The 23,295-nt window shown below is 47.4% G+C and overlaps 1 protein-coding gene and 1 pseudogene across 2 annotated transcripts; one reads left to right on the top strand and one right to left on the bottom strand.

Moving 5' to 3' along the window:
- The first annotated feature begins 8,744 nt into the window (after positions 1-8,744).
- On the top strand, positions 8,745-19,735 carry LOC108348965 (uncharacterized). The gene is made up of 4 exons (XM_087596673.1): positions 8,745-9,001; positions 12,346-12,474; positions 16,722-16,902; positions 17,012-19,735. The coding sequence occupies exon 4, from the start codon at positions 19,014-19,016 to the stop codon at positions 19,632-19,634; it is 621 nt and encodes a 206-aa protein (XP_087452799.1). The 5' UTR covers positions 8,745-9,001; positions 12,346-12,474; positions 16,722-16,902; positions 17,012-19,013; the 3' UTR covers positions 19,635-19,735.
- On the bottom strand, positions 16,951-18,036 carry LOC147999603 (large ribosomal subunit protein eL33 pseudogene; annotated as a pseudogene). The gene has a single exon (XR_015644240.1). The product of XR_015644240.1 is annotated as a large ribosomal subunit protein eL33 pseudogene (transcript).
- Positions 19,736-23,295: the final 3,560 nt, after the last annotated feature.

Raw genomic sequence — 23,295 nt, 5'->3', positions numbered from 1 at the left:
AATGATTTCATATGCGTTCACACGTGGGCTTTTCCTTTCTGGGAATCTGTCACCAGGGAAGCAGCTTCCCCAGGGCTGGGCTGCAGTCCAGCTCTCGTGTGCACATGTCTGTGAGCGTGTACACTCCATGTGTTCCAAACCTCTCCAGAAATAGACAGCCAAACCTTTAGCAGGACTGAGGAAGCTGAACCCCTCCCTCCACAGAAAAATCCCCATACACACAACCCAAAAAAGCAAACCCATAGCCTTAGCAGTTCTTGTGCACTGTGGCTTGTTCGAGACTGAGCCTGAAGTAGTCTTTGACACAGACCCTTTTGGCCTCCAGAGCAGGAGGCCCTGGACTGTGCACACATGGCCAGGGACAGGCAACTGCTATGCTGAACCCTGTGGGCCAGGCTGAGCTCCCCAGAGCTGGAGTCTTGCCTTTGGAGTGGACCAGTCAGCCCTGAACATGCCACCGTAGACCTGTTGGGTAGAAGCCATGTTTCTGTTTACAAACCATACTGCTTGTTTCTCCTTCCTTTCCCTCCCCTTCCTTCTGTGGGCAGCCTCTTTTGTATCCCAAGCTGGCCTTGAACTCATTATGAGGATGACCTTGGACCTTTCTGTTTTCGAGACAGGGTCTCACTCTGCAGTGGGGCTGGAACTTATTACCATGCCCCGTTTTATTAGCGCTGGGGACCCATGCAGTGCTGATGCAAGCAAGCATTCTACCAACTGAGGTCAGCGACAGTCATTTCTTTTCCGGGAGCTTGACAGGAGACCAGGCCCCTGATTGGCCGTTCCTGAATCTCACAATCTCTCTAAAGCTTAGTTTTCCTTTAGTAAGAGAAAACTACAGTATCACTGAGTACCACAGAATAAGACATTCCAAAGGGGCTGGATATACATGAGCCCTCCTGTCTGCCCCGAAGGTTTGCATCTGGCTCTTGGCTCTCACCTCAAGCTCAAGTCAGTATCTTGCTGACAGTAGCTTGACATCTACTGATGGTCAACTGGTCAGCCACAAAAGGGGATTCAGGGAAAGGAGGAATGCATTTTCTTTTTTCTCTTTCTTTTTAATTTATTTGTATTTCACATGCATGGATGTTTTGCCTGCGTATATGTCTATGTGAGGGCGTTGGGTCCCCTGAAATGAGAGTTACAGTCTGCCATGTGTGTGCTGGGGATTGAACCTGCTCTTGAAGAACAGCAAGTGATCTTAACCACTGAGCCATCGCTCCAGCCCAGGAATGGTGTTTTCAACAAATGGATTGAGGGTAGCTGGATCTCTGCGTGCTAGAGAGTACATTTGGACTCTTCTATGGCAGTGGGCATGGAACCGAGGACCTTATGATTGCTGAGAGAGCTTTCAGCCACTGCGCTTTCGCCAGCTCCAAATTATTTAATGATCAGTCTCTCCTTAAACTTACTCTGTAGCCCGGGCCGGCTTCGTTTGCTTTTTAGTATGGAAACACTTATGTGTGTGGTGTGTTACCCGTGTGTATATGAGCATCACATCCGTGCAGGGCCCTTAGAGTCAAGGAGTTCCTGAGATCCTGAATTCCATCCAGATGGGCAGGAAGAGAGGGAGCTGTCTTGGTCCCACCATGAACATTTGAGCCGGGGAGCCCTGATGCCCACAGAAAACTTCCACATCATGGCTGAGGCTCTGGGTTGCTCCCTGCTCAGCGGGTTGTAGATTTGAGGGGATATTTTTACCGGAGGACAGAGGCGAGAGTGTGTCATCTTGGAGAGACTTCTCTGGACACTGTCACCTCATGCTCTCAGCCTGCTCATCCTCCCAGGTCGTGCCCACAGAGGCTCAGGATGTTATCTCCTGTGTGAGAGTGCAGGCAGCAGGTGTTCCTGCAAAGGCCCCAGAGCTCTCCCATGCTGTTGCAGGGTAGGAAGCTCATGGCCGCCCCTGGAGTCAAGGATCACGGTCTGTGCGGGTCTGAATGGCTGCTTCTTTGAGTCATAGACTTTAAGACAGTGCCAACTCCCAGGTCACTGGAGTCCTGAGTGGAAAAGTATAACCATGCTATCCTCCCCCTCCCCCTCTTCCTCCGTCTCCTCTCCCTCTTCCCCCTTCCCCTGTCTTCTCCTTCCCCTCGGCTCTTCCTCTTCCTCCTCCTCCTCCTCCTTTCCCAGTGTATTCTGCTGTGAAGGAGTCACAGCAGAGGGAAGGCTGTGCTCTCACTAGAGCGTACTGACTACCCACTGGGTTTTTCTGGAGCAGGTCTCTACCCAGAAATGACGGTGCTTGTGCTAATTCCTGTAGAATCAATCCTGCCCGTGTAATTCTCCGAACAGGTCTAATGTGTCCCTGGCATTTCCCCAAACATCGATGAATTCTCAGCTGCGGAATCACAAGTGACTTCTGGGACCAGAAAAAATAGGGACAGAAGCCAGATAGCTGCCAGCTGCTGGCTGCAGAAAGACAGAAGAGTTAAAATAAGGACTGATGAGCAGAAGGGGCAAGAACCCGACTTTGTCACTGGTATCTTTCAATATTTAGATCCGGACTCATTGCACCAGGTGGTGGTGATTCGTGCCTTTAATCCCAGCACTCGGGAGGCAGAGGCAGGAGAGGATCTCTGAGTCTAAGGCCAGCCTAGTCCACAGAGTGAGTTTCAGAATAGTCAGGCTATACAGGGAAGCCCTGCCTCAAAAACAAAAACAAATCTAGACTCCTCCTCCTCCTCCTCTTCTTCCTCCTCTTCCTCTTCCTCCTCCTCTCCCTCCTCCTCCTCTCCCTCCTCCTCCTCTTCCTCCTCTTCTTGCTCCTTCTCCTCTCCCTCCTCCTCTTCTTCCTTCTCCTCTTTCTCCTCCTTCTCCTCTTCCTTCTCCTTCTCCTCTTCCTCCCCCATTACCATCATCACCACCACCACCACTATCACCACCATCACCACCACCATCATCATCACCACCACCACCACCATCCCTACCATCACCACCACCACCACCACCACCACCATCACCACCACAATCATCACTATCACCATCACCACCACCACCATCATCACCACCACAATCACCACCACAATCATCACCATCACCATCACCACCATCACCATCACCATCACCACCACTACCACCACCACCACCATCACCATCACCACCATCATCATCTTGGTATTTGAGACAGGGTCTCTCTATTATGTAGCTCCAGCTGCCCTGGAACTCTGTACACCAGGCTGGCCTTGAGCTCAAGGAGATCCACCTGCCTCTCCCTCCTGAGTGCTGAGATTTAAGGTGTGTACCACTGATCATCTCGTTTTTTCCATCCAGCGTCTTGCTAGGTAGCCCTGGTTGGCCTGCTACCTACTGTGTAGCCCAGACTGGGTTCAAAGTCATGGCAATTCTCCTGCCTCAGCCTTCTGAGTGCTGGAATTACAAGAGAGCCACAGGTCCCCTATTAAAGAGTATAGTCCCTCACTACCACCACCTGTTTTGTGTGACAGTAAATATAGGATTTTGTTATTGATGATAAAGGAGAATTTTGAGTTAAAAAAAGGAAAAGTATTTCAAAATCTGATTTTGATGTGTCTTTAATAACTTTTAATGTATCATCTCACTATGTAGCCCAGGCTTGACTAACTCTCCTGAGTACTGGGATCACAGGCCTGCACTGCCATGATTAATACTTACTGTGTTGAAAGCCAGATGTTTCTGTTTCCGGGACAAATAGGTACAAGTGTTAAGCATGGTGGAGGGGTTTCTTCTGAACCCTCTCCTCTCCTTGCCTTGCAAATACCTTCCTCCTTTCTAATGGTGTTCTCCTTAATGGTCTATCTATTCCCGATTGCATTCTTTGTAAGAACACAGGACTAATAAATTAGGCCTCTCCCTAACAACTTTTATTTTATTACATTTAAGACCCTCTTTCCAAATAAGGTCACCTTTCTGAGATCTGGGCCTAGGACTGGTTTGGAGGAACACAGGGCAGCTCATAACTCCCTCCTCTGATCCCCCTCCAGCAGGCTGCTTTGTGGAACACCCTGGCTTGGGTGCTGTGGAACCTTTAGAAGATGCAGCCTTCACGGAGGAAGCGATCGCTGGCAAGCTTTGAGGTTTCCAGCCTCACTTCTGGTCCCGTCACTGCTTCTTGATCAGATATAAGCAAGCATCTTCTTTCAGTCACAAACCAACAACTCCTACCACAGGCCCTGCTGCCCTCGACCCACACGCCCAAATGAACCTCTCTTTCTTTATAAAGCGTCTTCCTGTTAGATATTTTGTCACAACAATGAAAAATAGGACGAGCAGGCATTCCCGTTGGCCTTACACATAGGCACACTCAGATTCTGTCTGGAACTTTCCTTGTGGACCAGGAATCCAAAGCTCACAGTCTGTGTTGGAAGGGGTGAGTGGATGTGAGCAATTGCTCTGTTCAGCGGACATTGGCAAAGGCAGAGCTGAGGGGAAGAGGGTCAGGAATGAGGGCGGGTCTGGACAGAGGAGGCCCAGCTCCGTCCTGAAAAGGCTTCTTCATTTCAGCATGGAAGGGAGATGGAGGTGTCCATCCGTGTTTGTAAGTACATGTATACAAGAGCATATGTGTACATGCGCACCAGTGTGCATGCGCCTGTTGACGGGTCTATGCAGTCCCATTGCCCTGAGTCTTTTTTTTTTTTTTTTTTTTGGAGCTGGGGACCGAACCCAGGGCCTTGCGGTTGCTAGGCAAGCGCTCTACCACTGAGCTAAATCCCCAACCCCTGCCCTGAGTCTTAATGGAATGCAACAGCTCCATTAGTCTCTGTTTCTATAAGTCCTTCCCTAAGTTCTCCTCTAAAGTCCCCATGACAAACCAAGGCACGATTTCACAAAGATCACTCTGGGGAAGCAATGAGCTCATTAGGTTTATAGAGCGTCAGGTTGCATACAATACAATGGGGTGATCCTTCCCTAAGAAGCTAGTCCTGGAAGCCTTTACCTAACAGAGAGGAGGGCTTCCCCATAGCTACATAGATGGAGCCCCTCCTCCTACTCTTGTCTGGTCCATACTCTTCCCACTGGGCCACACTGCAATCAAGGTGAAGTTGAATGGAACAGGGGCATGGTACTGAGAGGCAAGGGGCACAGGAGAGGGTCCTTTGAGTCTCCCCAGCCCTCCAGAGAGGGTGTGAACAGTCGAAACCCAGCTGGGATAATCCTTTTGCAAGAACACAGCTGAACACCACCAAGATGGTGGCTTGGCTCAGAGGATATCACACGCAACATTTTCAGAAAGGCAGGTGCTTGCCCATGAAAGTGTTGGCTTTAGAAATTAGCTCTGGTGTGGGTCCTTAAGACCCCGGCTGACAGCAAGGCTTCATTGTGCTGGACCAAGGCCTCCATGGCAGTGAGAGTAGTGTTGAGAATAGTGGCATCTTCAAATAACTGCCCTCCTGATCAGCAGATGTCATGGCCTGTGTGTCTTTTTTTTTTTTTTTTTTTTAAGATTTATTTTATGTCTATCAGAGTGCTCTGATCTGCATGTACCCTTGTGTGCCAGAAGAGGGCATTGGATCCCATGACAGATGGTTGTGAGCCACCATGTGGTTGCTGGGAATTGAACTCAGGACCTCTGGAAGAGCAGTCCGTGCTCTTAACTGCTGAGCCATCTCTCCAGCCTGACTTATGTGTCTTAAAAGGAATTCAGGGGGGCTGGAGAGATGGCTCAGTGGTTAAGAGCACTGACTGCTCTACCAAAGATCCTGAGTTCAAATCCCAGCAACCACATGGTGGCTCATAACCATCTGTCATGAGATCTGATGCCTCCTTCTGGTGTGTCTGAAGACAGCTACAGTGTACTTACATATAATAAGTAAATAAATAAATCTTTAAAAAAAAAAAGGAATTCAGGGAAGAAGGATCGGGGACCAGAGTTGAGGGCTGGTGAGATGGAGTGACAGGTAAAGGCGTTTGACAGCGCTCCCGCTGGAATCTGAATGATGAAAGGAGAGAATTGACTTCCGCAACCTGTCCTCCGACCTCCGTGTACAAGAGACAGCTGTGGCCCAAGTGTACGCCTACACTCACGAGTGCCCATTCATGCAGTGGTAACCTTAACGCCATGGCCTCTTACCTTCAATGTGCGATCCTGTCATCACGCCTGAGCATCCCTCTGACCTTCTCCTTCTCATCTGAACGAAAGACCCTGTGCTTTCAGGAGTGATACAGAGTCTGATGGCTCAAAGGACTTGAAGTGAGGCAGCCAAGGGGAGAAAAATGGATGACAGTGCCCCAGATGATTCATCTCAGCTCTGCCCTCTGTCTTCGTGCAGGAAGATCATCTCCGAGAGGCAGAACGGTTTGCGTCTTTATATAACAACAAAAATAGTGTTCACTCTGGCTAGTTTGCTTCCAGAAGCAAACTCTTGAGCATTTCCTGTGAGCCTGGCCATCTCTAAAGCGACAGGGCTCATGACCGACGGGTAACTCAGCACTCCGGATGGTAATTATGGGAGGAGTCCATGTTTTTCTACCAGGAAATGTGGAAGTAGGCCCAGCACCATGCTGTATGCCTGTAATCTCAGCAATGGGAGGCTAAGGCAGGAGAATAGTATGTTCCAGCCCAGCCTGGGCTACGTACCTAGATCCTATTTAAAATACAGACACAGAGCCAGCTATGATGGTGTAGGTTTGTTAATACCATCTCTTGAGAAGCTGAGGCAGAATGACAAATTTAAGGACTAGGGTTATGTTTTGAGTTACTAAGTACCAGGCCAGATAGGGCTACATAGCAAGACCTCATCTTGAAAGAAAGGAAGGAAGGAAGGAAGGAAGGAAGGAAGGAGGAAGGGAGGGGGAGAGGGGGAAAGAGAGGGGGAAGAGAGGGGGAGTGAGAGAAGGAGGAGGGAGGAGGAGGGGAAAAGGAGAGGAGGGGGAAAGGGGGGAGAGAGAGGAGAGAGGGTGAGGAGGGGGGAAGGAGAGGGGAAAGGAGAGGAGGAGGGAGGGGGTAGAAAGGGGAAGAAGAGAGAAAGGGGGGAAGGAAGGGGGAAAGGGGGATAGAGACGGGGAGAGGGGGGAGGGAAAGGAGGGGGAAAGAGGGGAGGGAGGGAAGGAAGAAAGCCAGCTAAGGGCTGAGTGCAGCCTCAAGAGACTGCTGAGCAAGGTCTGATACTGACTCAGAGCCAGGTAGGGCTTGTGTGTAGCTCAGAGCTGGGAGCCAGCCTTGGTCTCTGTCCCACGTTCACATAGGGTGTCCTCACAAGGCTCTGAAGCATGTGTCAGGGGCTGTCATGGATAAGTGGGTGTGCAATTCTCTTTCCTGGGGTATGTGACAATGTGAGGGGAATTGGAGAGGTGACCAGTATGTAACTAAGGTGGCTTCCTGAACTCTGACTAGACACCAGACCTGCCTGAGCTGTGGTTTGGGAATGAGATATGGAGCAGCAAACACTGAGAAGGGGCCACTATGAAGGCCCCGGTGTGAGTGGTCGCCGTGGTGTGAGATGCTATGGGGACAGAGGGTGGAGGGTGTGAGCCCACGCTGGCCAGCAGAGCACAGCCAGCTCACCACACAGGATGCTGGCCTGTGTGCCCACACCGTCTCCAGCAGAAAACTCCGGAATTCTGTCTGTCATTGGATGTCTTAGCCACTGGCCAGAGAACAGTTGGAGGCATTTCACTGTCCCAGCCGGGTGTGGTAGTATAACCCTGGAATTCCAGCATGAAGGACGCAGAGGCAAGAGGATCAAGAATTTGAGGCCAACCTGGACCTTAAGAAACCTTGCTTCAAAAAGCAAAACAAAACAAAAGCAAACAAAAGCCAACCAGCCAAACAAACAAAGGATCCCCGAATACTGCTCCTCCTCTTTAAGAGTGAGCGAGTGTTCTCTTCGCACTAGGCTGTCCTCTGAGGACCAAAATCTGGGCTGTGTAGCATCCTTACTACCCTTCTCTCAGGCCTGAGGTACTGCTCCGCACTGCCCACCTTCACATAACTCCTGAAGCAGAGACAAGGTTTACCTCACTCTCTCAGTCCTCCAGTGGACAGACAGGAGGTAAGCTTGCCTGTGTGCCCTTCCTTATAAAGGCTGGATGGCTGAGGACCCACTGTGGAGGCATTTATCTGCTTCTCCATAAATTAGATCATTTAGCTATTTGGAAATTCCTTCCCCCTCTGCCCAGCCAGTGCCCCAGCCTCTAAGGTTTCTGGCCTTCTGCTGTCTGGTCTTAAACCCAATCTAAAACTAATCCTAGAGGAAATTAGCCTGAAAATCCTGGAATCTATATAGACTTGGATTGATGCTCTTGAAATCATGAAATAATCCTTTTCCCTCACCTCAACAGTGCCCTTTACTCTCAGGAACACCTTGAACCTAGCGCAGAGGCCGGAGAGATATTTATAGCTCTGACATACGGTGCAGGCTTTGATGAACGCCTGCACAAGGCTGGATGTCTGGGCATGTGGACCTGGCTGTGGCATCATTTACTGCCTAATCCATAGTGGCTGCTACCCAGGAGATGCCTGACAGAAGGCATAGTCCCCGAGGGCCCCAGCTGGTGGGTTTGGAAAAGTCTGGGCCTGTCACATGTGCTGAACATGCAAAAGGAAGCAGTTTGAATTTCTGGGTCCATTTGTGTCACCAAGGGAACTTCACTACACAAGGAACACCACACTCACTCAGGCAGGAGGAGACATTGTGACTGGCTGTGGCTTCTGACCAGGGCACCTTGGGTAGGCCTTCTGGGCATGCTCCATGCCACCGGAAATAATCGGGAACTTTCAAGGGGGAGAGTTTATTTGTCCATGTATTTTGAGACAGATTTCTATATTTATTTGAGATGGTCCAGCTCTGCCTGGTCTCAAACGCTTAGAGATCCTGCCTCCACATGCCCAGCTCTTGGATTAAAACTGTGTGCCACCACACCGGACTCAGGCTGGGGGGGGGCAGCCTGGGGCAGGGGTGACTGTTAAGGCACTATGAAGAATTTGTACAGATACCAGAGAGAAGCCATGTTTGCTGACTCAAGCCTGTGTTCTCCGAATGACTAAGGCAGAAAAAAGAAGAATTGCTGCAAGTTTGAGGTTAGTCCACACTATAAATCAAGTTTTAGCCTCTTAAGAGCTATACAGTGAGCGAGATCCTGATTCAGAATGAAAGGAGAGATAGAGAGATAGGGGTATATATATATATATATATATATATATATATATATATATATATATATATATAGAGAGAGAGAGAGAGAGAGAGAGAGACCAGGATAACAGGTTACATGCAGAAAAGCCTTGAATTTTTTTAAAAAATTTATTTATTATGTATATGTGAGTACACTGTCACTGTCTTCAGCCACACCAGAAGAGGGCATCGGATCTCTTTACAGATGGTTGTGAGCCACCATGTGGTTGCTGGGAATTGAACTCAGGACCTCTGGAAGAGCAGTCAGTGCTCTTAACCGCTGAGCCATCGCTCCAATTTTTAAAGAAAGATGTTTCATTTCTTGGCCTTTGGCTAAAATCCAGTGAAAAGAGGGGTATGGTTGGCCCTAAAGAGCTGCTTCTGGGGGGCGGGGATTGGAGAATATATATGGTCAGTGACCATCAGTAACAATAGTAAAGGCTACCAGGACTCTGTGTGTCTTAGTGTTCTATCGCTGTGAAGAGACACCATCACCAAGGCAACTATTATAAAAGAAAGCATTTAATTGGGGCCTTTGCTTACAGTGTTAGAGGTTTAGTCCATAATCATCATGTCGTGAAGCATTCAGGCCTGATACGGGGCAATCATTTACCCTGATCTGCAGGCAGAGAGAGAATCTGGGCCTGGTGGGGGCTATTGAAACCTTCAATAAGGCCACGCCTCTTAATCCTTCCCAATCAGTTCCATTAACCAGTGACCAAACATTCAAACATAAACCTATGAGGGACATTCTCATTCAAACTACCATATTGTGCTCATTCCTAAAGAATACCTCACCTTCAGGGCTGGAGAGATGGCTCAGCAGTTAAGAGCACTGACTGCTCTTTCAGAGGTCCTGAGTTCAATTCCCAGCAACCACATGGTGGCTTATAACCATCTATAATCAGGTCTGGTGCCCTCTTCTGGCCTGCAGGTGCATACACGCAGGCAGAAAGCTGTATGATGCATATATACATAATAAATAAATAAAAATGTTAAAAAAAATCTTAAAAAAAAAGAATACCTCACCTTCAATACATGCCATTCTCTGTAAGACGGTGCTCAGCTGCTACCTCAGAGCATCAAAGAAGTCCATAAATAAGGTGGAATATGGGCTGGAGAGATGTCTCAGCGGTTAAGAGCACCCGACTGCTCTTCCAGAGGTCATGAGTTCAATTCCCAGCAACCACATGGTGGCTCGCAACCATCTGTAAAGAGATCCGATGCCCTCTTCTGGTGTATCTGAAGACAGCTACAGTGTACTTATATATAATAAATAAATAAATCTTTAAAAAAAAATAAGGTGGAATACACCTTTAATCCCTGCACTCCTGAGGCAAAGGCAGATAGATCTCTGAGTTCGAGGCCAGCCTGGTCTACAGTGAGAGTTCCAGGACAGCAAGGGCCACACAGAGAAATCCTGTCCCAAAATATAAACAAACAAACAAATAAATAAAAAACATTAAAAAACATAAAAAAACAAATATGGCTCAGTAGTAAAAGGTGCTTGCTTCTGAACCTCATGATATAAATTTGAACCGCAAAACCCATAGGAAAGTGGGGAGGACTGAATTCACAAAGCTGTTCCTGATTTTTATACATGCATGCCTTCCAAATGATCATAAGTAATAAATTAAGAAAGAGAAATCCATAAGTCCTGTGTCTATATTGTATATACGTGTGTCTATATTGTATATATTGTGTACATATGTGTGTATATATTGTGGGCCATGTGCTAGCAAAATTTGTCAGTCAAAGATCAGGTGGTTGAACAATTACATATCTAAAAACGATATTGCTAACATTGTGTTCTTGGCCCTCAATGTTTGGAAGCAGAAAACCTGCCAAATTTGTGGGTAGCACAAGACTTGTTGGGAAACTTCTAGACAGTGACCAAACCCATCTCCTGAATTCAGCAGCCTGCAACTGTGGGCTCAGGCCAATGAGCGAAATGATGATCAGGGGCCAGTGGGACACTCTGATGGTAACAGTGATGCTACCAATCCTGGCAACCTATAGTCTGTGCCCAGGACCCACACGGTAGAGAGAGAGAACCATTCTGACTTGCACATTCTTGTTGTGGCATTTGTATATACATACACACACACATACATACATACATACATACATACATACATACATACATACATATCATACCCGCATATACATATACACACACTTACATACACATACATATACATACATATATGCACATACATACATATACACACATACATAAACATACATATACACATACACACATACATATACATACATATATACATACATACAGGTAAAATAAAATGTCAGCCAATATAACTTCCAGATTTGTACTAAAGTTCTTTATTCATTTAAACAGGGTCTCATGTAGCCCAGGCTATCCTTGAATATTCTATATAGCCAAGGATGATCTTGAACTTCTGATCCTCCTGCCTCTGCTTGATGAGTGCTAGTATAGCAGGCTGTGCCGTCATGCCAGGTTTATGTGGTGTTTGTGGGATCAAACTAGACTGTGCATGTTAGGCAAGCACCCTACCCACCAAGCCACATCCTCAGCTCTGCACAGAGATTTAGCAAGATGGAGGGCCTTCATGAAAGAGCACTAGAGAGTCAGACCCACACTCACAGTAGGTAAAATTTGCCCCCGGCCCTGCCTGTTTTCCTGAGGCACCAAGTAGATCCCTACCAGTCGTTGGAGAAGAAAGTTACTTTTCTTCCCCCTCCTGCTGAGCCACCTGCCTTTGAAGATCCAGGAACTGTGCCCAGCCCACGGACACCCAGGGCCAGAACAGGGAGGGGTCTCGGAACATCTCATGTTAAGCATGCTAAACTTCAATGTTTAATGCATATATACAACTTTAATCCTTTTATTTAAAAAAAATAACAAATGCACTCGGGCGCCGTGTCACATCCTTTTAGTCCCAAAACTCTAGAGGCAGAGACAGATCTCTGCGAGTTCCAGGAAATCCTCATCTAGTTCCAAGTCAGCGAAGGCTACGTAGTAAGACCCCATCCAAACAACAACAGAGAGAACAAAACGAAAACTAACAATAGATACACCATATATAAGGACATGTCCTTATGCCCACGTGGGACAGTGTATGCTATGGAGAGGGTAAAGATGAGCTTAGGGCTGGCATGGCTCTTAAATGGTTCCTCTTCACCAGGGAGAGGGACTTCATTTAACGGTCTGTAAATTCCAACATTCAAAGAAAATGGCTTGCTAATGGATGCCTATGTCTCCAAACAGGAGGTGACACATAGTCTTCAAGGGCCTGAAGGATGCAGTGTGTTTCATGCTGCTCCAGAGTTGGAAAGACAGTGGCCTTACCAGGTGAACCAGGCTGGTGGACCAAGTAACAGCACTCTACCTCCACAGGTCAAGTACCAAGTAATAGTACTGTCTCCATGGGTCAGGTACCAAGTAACAGCACTCCACCTCCACAGATCAGGTACCAAGTAAGAGCACTCCACCTCCACAGGTCAGGTACCAAGTAACAGCACTCCACCTCCACAGGTCAAGTACCAAGTAACAGCACTCCATTTCTATGGGTCAGGCAACGAGCACTCTGCTATGGAGTCACTTGTCTGTTTCAATCAGCCTGACTCCTTAGAGAGATCCTCACAGCCCTTCACAGCTGCAGCCATCTCAGTCTACCAGAAAGCGCTCTATTCTGAGGCAGATGCCGCCGCCCTTCCTCCTCCAACCTCTGATCCTCTATTATTGATGTGTGCTTCCATTTAGAGAGAACAAGAGCTGTACTGTTAGAGGAAAGGTCTAACAGGCTGTCTCCTACAAGTTCTCCAAAGCAGATCAGGGCAGCAGCATGGAGCAGTGATGGTGAAAGAATGTTGATTAGCTTCCTAAAGTGATTCATGCTGTAATGCAGAACTTGGAGGCAGTGGGAAAGGCAGGAGGGTTGTCATATAATTTAGACTAGACTAGCCTACACAGGGAGATCTTGTCTGAGGAGGAGGAGGAGGAGGAGGAGGAGGAGGAGGAGGAGGAGGAGGAGGAGGAGGAAAGGGAGGAAGAGGAGAGAAGAGGAGGAAAGGGAGGAGGGGAGGAGGAGGGGGAGGAAGAGGAAGAGGGGGAGGAGGGGGAGGAGGGGAGGAGGAGGTAGTGGTCCTGGAGAGATGCCTTAGATATTAAGACCAAATACTGCTTTTGCAGAAGACTGGGGATCTGTGTGTGTGTGTGTGTGTGTGTGTGTGTGTGTGTGTGTGTGTGTGTGTGTGGTCTACTGATTGAAGGTCTACAGTTACCCTCAGGCGTATTCCTGTCAGACAAGGAACATTTCAGAGACTCAGCAGTTGTTCCTAAGGAGTGGTTGTGCAGTAAAGACAGATCTCCCTGTGGGAAGACTAAAATCCCTTTCTAACATCTAGCACATTTTCTTTTAGATAAGTCTGACAAAGAAAACTTTATTCGAGGGTTGGAGGGATGGCTCAGCGATTAAGAACACTGCTCTTCCAGAGGTCCTGAGTTCAATTCCCAGCAACCACATGGTGTCTCACACCCATGTGTAATGGGATCCGATGCCCTCTTCTGGTGTGTCTGAAGACAGCTACAGTGGACATACATAAAGTAAATAAATCTAAAAAACTTATATACATATAAATATACAGAATCACACATGTACATACACACATATGGAGAGAGAGAGAGAGAGAGAGAGAGAGAGAGAGAGAGAGGCGCTTCAAACTGCATATGTGAGAACGCCCTTAAAGCTCCCACTCTCTCTGCCTCTACTTCCCAAGGGCTAGCATTACCTAGGTTTATGTGGTACTAGGATCAAACTACAGGCTTGTGAAAGTTAGGCAAGCACTCTGTCAACTGAGCCACATTCCCAGCCACAAAGCAGACTTTTCTTCTTTCGGTTTTTCTTTTTTTGTTGTTTTTGTTTGTGTGTTTTTGTTTTTTCTTTTCTTTTATTTTTTTGAAACAAGTTTTCTCTATATAGCCCTGGCTGTCCTAGAATTAGCTCTGTAAACCAGGCCTCGAACTCACAGAAACCTCTGCCTTCTAAATGCTGGCTGTTCAAAGGCCTAACTCACCCTACAGAGCCTATCTCTGGTTTGTCACTGGCAGCAGGGCACAATGTGACACACCAGGGTTTAGCAGTGTGAGTGTGTGTGTGTGAGAGAATGTGAGTATGAGTGTGCAAGTATGTGTGTGAGTGTGAGTGTGAGAGTGAGAGTGTGAGAATGTGTGTGTGTGAGTTTGCGTTTGTGAACATGTGTGTCTGTGTGAGTATGAGTATGTATAGTGTTTATTTGTGAATGTGTATGAGTGTGTGTTTGTGAGTGTGTGTGTGTGTGTGTGTGTGTGTGTGTGTGTGAATGTGCACATGAACCTTGGGAGCGGCACTGGCCTTCCCCACTCTGACCACTGGCCAGAGCCCTCCCTCTTACCCACACTTTTGTCTCTTTCGGGCTGTTGATTTCAGAGTGAGCTTTGAGATATACGGAGAGCAAGAATCCTCTAATTTTGCCTCTGATATTCTAATGCGAACACATTTTTCTCCTCAGATTGTTTTCCTTCCACAAATCTAAGCAGACTATATCTATCTTTTTAATTAATTTGTTTAACTTTATTTTGTGTGTCTCTGTGTCTTGAGTGTTTGTATGTCTGTGTGCCCATCACGCCTGGTGCCCCTGGAGGCCAGAAGAGGCATCCACTCACCTGGAACTGGAGAGTTGCTAGCTAACATGTGGGTGCTGGGAATCAAACCCGGGTCCTCCGGATGAGCATGTAAGCCAGTGATCTTAACTGCTGAGCCAACTCATGCTAGGCAAGTGCTCTATCACTGAGCTACATCCACCGTCACTTTCTCTGGTAAATACTTTTGTTTGACCTAATAAATGACCTAATAAAAATCCCAGTTTCCTGTTAGACTCTCAGTTTATCAGAGTAAATCAATAGGTCAAAGGTCTATTTAACTCACAAGTGCATGGGCCAGCATGTGGAGAGAGATGTGCTCTGAGATTCCTGGGGAGATTTGGTACTGACTAAATCTTCAGTTGAAAAACCATGATGAGGGCTGGAGAGATGGCTCAAAGGTTAAGAGCAGTTGGCTGCTGTTCCAGAGGTCCTGAGTTCAATTCCCAGCAACCACACGGCAGCTCACTATCCAATGCCACCTTCTGGTCTTCAGGCGTACTGCAGGCAGAGTACTTGGATACATAATTTTTTTGAAAAAGAAGAAGAAAGAGGGAGAGGGGAGAGGGGAGGGAGAGGGGGAGGGGAGGAGGAGGAGGAGGGGGAGAAGGAGGGAGAGGGGGAGGAAGGAAGAGGAGGAGGAGGAGGAGGAGGAGGAGGAGGAGGAGGAGGAGAAGAAGAAGAAGAAGAAGAAGAAGAAGAAGAAGAAGAAGAAGAAGAAGAAGAAGAAGAAGAAGAAGAAGAAGAAGAATCATGATGAAGAATGCCTCACTCACTGAGTACCATGGTTTAGCATCAGAGAGCAGCGCCCTTCCATGGTTTCCCACCTCTGACACTGACTGCTGGGGAAGGGAAAATGCTGTTTCTGTTGAACAGCCTGCAGGTTCTAGCTGTGCTTGGGACTGGAGAAGATTGAGACAAAAAATACCAATAGAGAACATCTGTACCATGTGGTGACCCATGCCTGTCCTCCCAGCCCCTCAGAAGGTGACTCAGGACAGATCACAAGCCCCAAGGCTGGCCCAGGCTACAGTGGGAGTCTAAGGTCAGCCAGAACATGATTCTCTGCCTCAAAATAAGAAATAGAAAAGGGTTGAGGACAAAGCTGACTTAAAGAGTGCTTGCCTAGCATGCACCAACCCCTGCCTGCATCCGATCCCCCACAGCATATAGACTGGAAATGGTAGTGCACACCTCTGATCCTAGCACTGAGGAGGTGGAGGCAGGAGGATTGGAAATGTAATGTCATCTTCAGTTACACAGTGAGTCTGAGTCCTTGTCTCAAAAAATAAAAAAAATAAGCTTGCTCTCTCTCTCTCTCTCTCTCTCTCTCTCTCTCTCTCTCTCTCTCTCTCACACACACACACACACACATGCACACACACCCCAACACACACACATGCACACACACCAACACACAGACACACACACATGCACACACCCCCCAACACACACACATGCACACACACCAACACACACACACATGCACACACCCCCAACACACACACATGCACACACACCCCCAACACACACACACACACACACACACACACACACACACAATAGCTCTGATTGTTTCTTGGGGCAGAAAGGTGGAAGGATATAAATGGAGTGCCCTATTCGTCAAAGCAGAAAGACAGACAGACAGGAACTTTCCCTGAGAGGTAGAAAGGAAGTCAGTTCACTAATCAAAGAGGAAGAGAAACGTCTTCCAAGGTCTTCACAAATGGGACCGAGGGCCAAGAATGACGCTTGCTTGTGGACCATATTTGGGACCCCAGGTTCTACACCCAGGACAACTCGGCTGTGACGTTCTCTCTCAGTGTCAGCTCTGTTTAAGGTTCAAGGAAGCCCAGAGTAGCAGAGTGGTGAGTGCTCATTAGCAATTGGTATTACAGTTTCTAGCTTATGGGTTCACATCTGGATAGGACTGCTTGTGATCTTTCTCTCCCTGTTGCAATTAGGCTATGAAAGCTGGTGAGCGGGGAGGGAGCCTCCAGCTCATTCCAGCACGGCTGTCCTGTGACCAGTTTGTGGTGTCTTCTGCATCAGGGCCTTGTCATCCTCTTCCAGTGGGCAAATAAGAACAATGGCATTAGCCTGACAGGAACCTGACAGTTAGGAGCCTAATGAGGTCTCATTTAGGTACTGCCTTCACGATATCCTGACCAATCTTTTTGCTTTGGACTTATTTCTGTCATTGAGTTGACTGATGTCTTCTTTTATTTTATTTTATTTATTTACTCTCCATTAGATTAAATCCGGGATGGGTACAGCATTGCACGGATTCTGTGTCCGATGGCCTTTGCAGGAAGTTTGCTTCGGAATTTGGCACGAACCACACCACTGTTCCCATGGGCCCGATTTACCTTTCCCCAGATCACTCTGGTTTTGTTTGGTTTGCCTCCAGGAGTCACTGTATTGTTTTTTGTTTTGTACACACAAGCACACCTCTTGCCTAAGTAGAACTCAGTTTCATCTCGGGTATAAACACCTTCGATTTCAAGGAGAGCCGTGTGTTCTCTTTGGTTCCAGAGGCCTCGCTTGTAGCCAGAAAAATGGCCTCGCACCACAGCCTTGCACCACAGCCTTGCAGACATTCTTGATTTTCTTTTTTTAGAAGTCCTGTTCCTAGCAGGCCTCTGAGGGCACCAAGATGGCGGAAAGAGAGCTGATGTCTTCTTTAGGAACCATGAAGTTTGTTAGTTTTAACTTTTTGGAGACTGGGTCTCACTATGCAAACCTGGCTGGCCTGGAACTTCTCTTGTAAACCAGGCAGGCCCTGAACTCATAGAGCGCCTTCAGCCTCTGCCTCCCGAGTGTGGGGATCAAAGGCATGGGCCACCGCACCTGCCTGACTCGACCATTTTGAAGATTCTTCTGCCTCCATCTTTCGGTTAGAATCGTTTAATCAACTTACATTTTGTAAATACCGTTAGCATTGACATTTAGTATTTTATTAAGTGTTTTCCGTGTTTCAAATGTTCTTAATTTCCCTTACTATTCCTTATTCTGTCTTTTTCTACTAGAGAATACATATCCCATAGTCACAATTATTTTGCTTTCTTTTTATGGAATAATATTGGATAGCTGTCTTAGTGATTCCCCTTGTGGAACGGACATCTTAAAACAATCGAGTTTGAATTAATGTTGACTTAACTTAAACAATTTGGATAGATTTTGCTCACTTATGGCTTTATATTGTGCCCCTTTCAAACGCAGCAGCCGTAAAGTTCATGTCCTCTTTTATTGTATTGCCATCAGCATAGTCTCCCTGTTATTGTTTTCTATGTTTGCCTTTTAATTAGAAGAAGACATTGACAACAGAGTGCTGTCTTTTTGTCTGTGTGTGACCTTTTATTGTTACTAATGTTTAGCTATTTGAAATTAGCAGTATGTGTCCAGTTGTTTCATTTCACTGTAAAAGGCTCCCTCTCATACCTATTTATAATAAATAATGTCTTGTGTTGCTTAAGAAAAAAGAAAAAGGTTCTCCTGCTCCCAGTAGCTCTGGAGGTCAGCTTTTCGGGCAACAGAGGAGTTGGGGTGTGGACACACTGAGCTGTGGGCAGTAACTGGGCAGTGGGACAGTGGGGTGCTTGTCTCCTCAGGGAAACGTGAGAACTCATATACTTACAGCAACAGGTGAACGGAGTAACCGACCCAAGCAAGTACCGGAAGCAGCTTTCTTCAGGAAGTGTCCCAGGGAGTGTCAACACACTCCAGGGAGAGCCAGCCCCATGCCCAGGAGTAATGGCCAACAAAAGGCAAACTCAGTGCCATTTTTTTTTCTTTTTTTTCGGAGCTGGGGACCGAACCCAGGGCCTTGCGCTTGCTAGGCAAGCGCTCTACCACTGAGCTAAATCCCCAATCCCAGTGCCATTTTTTTTAAAGATTCATTTATTTATTTTATTTATAAGTACACTGTAGTTGTCTTCAGACACACCAGAAGGAGGCATCAGATCTCATTACAGATGCTTGTGAGCCACCACGTGGATGCTGGGATTTGAACTCAGGACCTCTGGAAGAGTAGTCAGTGCTCTTAACCGCTGCGCCATCTCTCCAGCCCCTTTCATGGACTTTTTGCTTCATTTTGACATTTTCTATTTTATCTTATTGGCCCTTTGTTTGTTTCTTTTGATTCTTTTTTTTCCTTTCTGTTTTTGAGGAGGTTTTGTTTCTGGTTTTTCTGTTTTTGCTGCTTTTTTCTTTTTCTTTTCTTTTTTGGAGAGGGAACATGATCAAAATGTTGTGTTATGAAAAACAATTTTCAGTTAAAAATAATAAAGAAAAAAAAAGAAATGCAAGAGAGTAGGAGCCTCAAGCTAAGCTTCAGCACCAGGATGAGCATCATCAGCATCATTAACACCAGCACCGGGATTACCAGCATCAACACCAGGATTATCAGCATCAGCACCGAGATTACCAGCATCAGTACCAGCTTTATCAGCATCAGTACCACCAGTAGCATCAGTACTAACATCATCAGCATCATTAACACCAGCACCGGGATTACCAGCATCAGCACCAGGATTACCAGCATCAGTACCACCAGCAGCATCAGTACTAACATCATCAGCATCATTAACACCAGCACCGGGATTACCAGCATCAGCACCAGGATTACCAGCATCAGTACCACCAGCAGCATCAGTACTAACATCATCAGCATCATTAACACCAGCACCGGGATTACCAGCATCAGTACCGGCTTTATCAGCATCAGTACTGGCAGCAGCAGCATCATCAAAAATCAGTACCACCACCACCACCACCAGCAGCAGCAGCATCTGTATCAGTATCATCATCGCCATCACCATCACCACCACCACCATCAGCAGCACCAGCAATGCTACCATTACAGAAGACAGCCGTGAAACTTCTATCCTGGCACGTTCTCAAAGCAGGTGTTTCCAGTGCAGCCAAACGGGGCTGCACATGGAATTTTGTGTTCTGATAAATTGCCGTGGTAATCACACTGTTCTTCTCCATTTGACAGCTTATTATCTAGCAGTCAAAGTAATTGGGGAGATTTCTGTTTCTCTGTCACATGGTTCTAAGGGTGGGCGTGGGGGGAATGGTTGGAGGGTGGCAGAGGCAGGGGTAGAAATGGGGTGGGGAGGGAAAAAGGAGAGGGGGCACTGAGGGAAGGGAGGGCAGGCATCGGGAGAGGAAGGAAAGAGGAAGGGCGGAGGAGGAGGAGGAAGAGGAGGAGAGGAGAAGTGGAGGGCAGAGGCTTAGCGTCTCTGGGGGCATCAGTCCCACCTGAGGCTTCTCAGGTGAGCAGAAGCGGAGTCTAATGAGCGCCTGTGTTTGGCGGGCTCCACACAGAACATCTGTGCTTCTCAGGCTGGCGGAGTGAAGGTTGCTGGCAGTTTTCCCTTAGAGCCTCCAAAGCTCCTATTGTGTGTGTGGGGGTGGGGGGCAATACTGTCGGACCTGTGGCTTTTGCATGTACAGGGGGTACAGGGGGTCCAGGTCATGTGGGAGGGATGAGATTCCTAGTCTAACTTCCTACACACTTCTATTTCAAAGCTTGATTTTTTTTTTTTCTGGAGAAATAAGGGTATGGCCATCAGGACAACCCAGAGTAACAGTCATTGTCCTGAACCTCATGTTCTGCACTGCGTCTCCACTGTCTGCTGTAGGTGGTCAAGAAGGGGGCAAGTAAATCATTTCTGAGTTGTCACTGAGGACTTTAAAAATTCTTATTGTTTTAGCTTCATTTATTTTATTACTTTATGTGTACGAGTGCTTTGTCTGCAAGTATATATACAGGCGCTACGTGCTCGCCTGGGGTTCCACGAGGTCAGGAGAGGATGTTGGATCCCTTGGGATTGGCATTACAGACATCGGTGAGCTGCCTGCCCGGGGCTGGGAATCCAATCATAGGGCCTCTGCAAGAGCAGCAAGTGTCCTTAACTGCTGAGCTAACTCTCCAGTCTCCGGGATCTTCACTCTCATTCAGCTGCATGGGTCAGTTTGAGAGCTCTGTCAACTCCTTTCCGGACCTCAGGTACTGGGAACTAGGAGACAACAGTTGGGCCCAGCTGGGTTAAAAGCCCTTCCTTTGGGTCTGCACAATCAAGAAAGCTTCACACTCGTGGGCTATGTGTCCCGACTTGGCTCATCAGTTGCAACCAAGGTGATGAGGGACAAAAGCCGGGGGTGGGGGGGAATGCATGGTGGGCCATAGGATTGCTCTGCGAGTGTATGAATGAAGTCCATTTGCACAGAGCAGAGAAGAAAGCCCTTGAAAGGGAAGCAGAGTCCCAAGAACAGACTTAAATCCTGGGCTGAGCTCTCTTTGAACCGGAGAGCATTGGTTTGGTTAGGAGGTTCCCCTAAAGGATCGCGTGCTGCAGACTTGGGCTGCCATGTTGCAGTATTCAGAGGCAGAGTTCTGGGAGGTGAGTGGATCCTATGCATTCGGGTTTATCCACTAGGGGATTCATACACAGCTTGGACGGTTACTGGGAGGTGACGGACACTTGGGAAGATGGAAGGTGGTGGTGGAGGCTGATCGCTGGAGGTGGGACCTTGAAGTTCTCTCTTGCTTCCTCTCCTAGAGGTGAAAAAGCTGTGCTCTACCATGCACTCCCCACCATGATCCGCCTGCCCCGTCACACACCCGGAAACAATGGAGCCAAGCATCCAAACTTGTGACTCAAACTTGTGAACCAAAGGGATCCTTCCTTCTAGGTTATTTTCTCAGTCGTTTTCTTTTGTTTGTCTTCATGGTAACAGATGGATGGCTCAGTCGTTAAGAGTCCGACCTGGGGGCTGGAGAGATGGCTCAGTGGTTAAGACTAGCTGCTCTTCCAGAGGTCCTGAGTTCAATTCCCAGCAACCACATGGTGGCTCACAACCATCTGTAATGAGATCCAATGCCCTCTTCTGGTGTGTCTGAAGACAGCTACAGTGTACTCACATACACATAATAAATAAATAAATAAATAAATAAATAAGAGAACGACCTGGGGAGAGGCTGGAGAGATGGCTCAGCAGTTAAGAGCACTGACTGCTCATCCCGAGTTCAATTCCCAGCAACCACATGGTGGCTCACAACCATCAGTAATGGGATCTGATGCCCTCTTCTGACAGGCAGGTGAGAATAGACCACTCATATACATAAAATAAACAAAACATCTTTAAAAAAAAAAAAGAGTACTACCTGTTTTTCTAGAGGCCCCGGTTCTATCCCTAGCACCCACTTGGTGGCTTACAGTCTTCCTTGCTCCAGTTTCAGGAGCTCCAATGCCCACTTCTGGCCTCGCAGGCACCAGACATCCATACGGAACCCAGACACTCATATAGGCAATGCCCATGCATTTAAACTCTTTTTATGTCTTAAATATATTTTCCAAGACGGGGTCTCTCTACATAGTCCTGGAAGTCCTTAAACTTTATGATGTAGACTAAGTTGGCCTCAAAATCACAGAACTCCACCTGCCTCTGCCTCCCAAGTGCTGAGAAAACCACAACTCATGGATGGAAAACACTAGCAAGGTTAGAAATGATCATTCTGACTTTATTCATTTGATACTAAGCCTTAAAGCCCTCTTGAGAGCGCCTGCACACTTGTCTCATACTTGTCTCAACCCACGGTCACTGCTTCTGCGGCGGCGGCAGGCTGCTGTCCTGTTCAGGGTGGTAGTCTGAATCAGAGGTGGATGGGACTTGTTTCCTCCCTTGAATCTTCTTCGCACTCGGGCTTATTTGGACATTAGAATGTGGTGAACATGGGTCTGCTTTTTTTGTTGTTGTTTTTTTTTTTTTTTTTTTTGTTTTGTTTTTTTCTTCCGGAGCTGGGGACCGAACCCAGGGCCTTGCGCTTGCTAGGCAAGTGCTCTACCACTGAGCTAAATCCCCAACCCCTATGGGTCTGCTTTTTAGAAGCCAGTCTAGCCCACAAGATATGACGAGTGCAGTCAAATTTCTCTGGACCAGCCTAGTACCCTCCATAGAATGCTAAACAGTGGGGACCACCCACCTCCCCTTTCTGCTGCCATCCAAAGTCATGTCAGTTGTTTTACACTACCCTGAAGACATTAGTTCACTTTCTTTGTTCTTTTTCAGTGATGGAGCTCAGGGCCTTGCACGTGCTAAGCAAGTGCTCTACCATGAGACTGCATTCCTAGTCTGTCTGTCTTTTTTCTTTCCTTTCTTCCTCCTCCTCCTCCTCCTTCTTCCTCTCTCCCTCTCTCTCTCTCTCTCTCTCTCTCTCTCTCTCTCTCTCTCTCTCTCTCTCTCTCTCTCTCTCTTTTGTCAGGGCTTCGGTATGGCCCCCAGGCTGGCTCACTATTCTCCTGCCTCTGCCTCCTGCTCAGTTCTAGAGAGCTGTAGACAGACACCACAAATAGCAAAAATTTGCAACCAGGCAACAAAAGCTGAAACGATCTACCTCTAACCCTGGTTTCTTGGGTCACAGTACATCACAACTTCTATTCTATTCAGAATCTTTTTTGTAGGTTTTGAGACAAGGCCTTATGCAGCCTCAGAGACTGCGAAAGTGCTAGGATTACAGGTGTGCCTCCA

Source organism: Rattus norvegicus, chromosome 19 (genome assembly GCF_021556685.1).
Source record: "Rattus norvegicus strain SHRSP/BbbUtx chromosome 19, alternate assembly SHRSP_T2T, whole genome shotgun sequence".
NCBI lineage: Eukaryota > Metazoa > Chordata > Mammalia > Rodentia > Muridae > Rattus > Rattus norvegicus.
The sequence above is the reverse complement of the archived record's forward strand: the minus strand, read 5'-3'. Positions and strand labels throughout refer to the sequence as shown.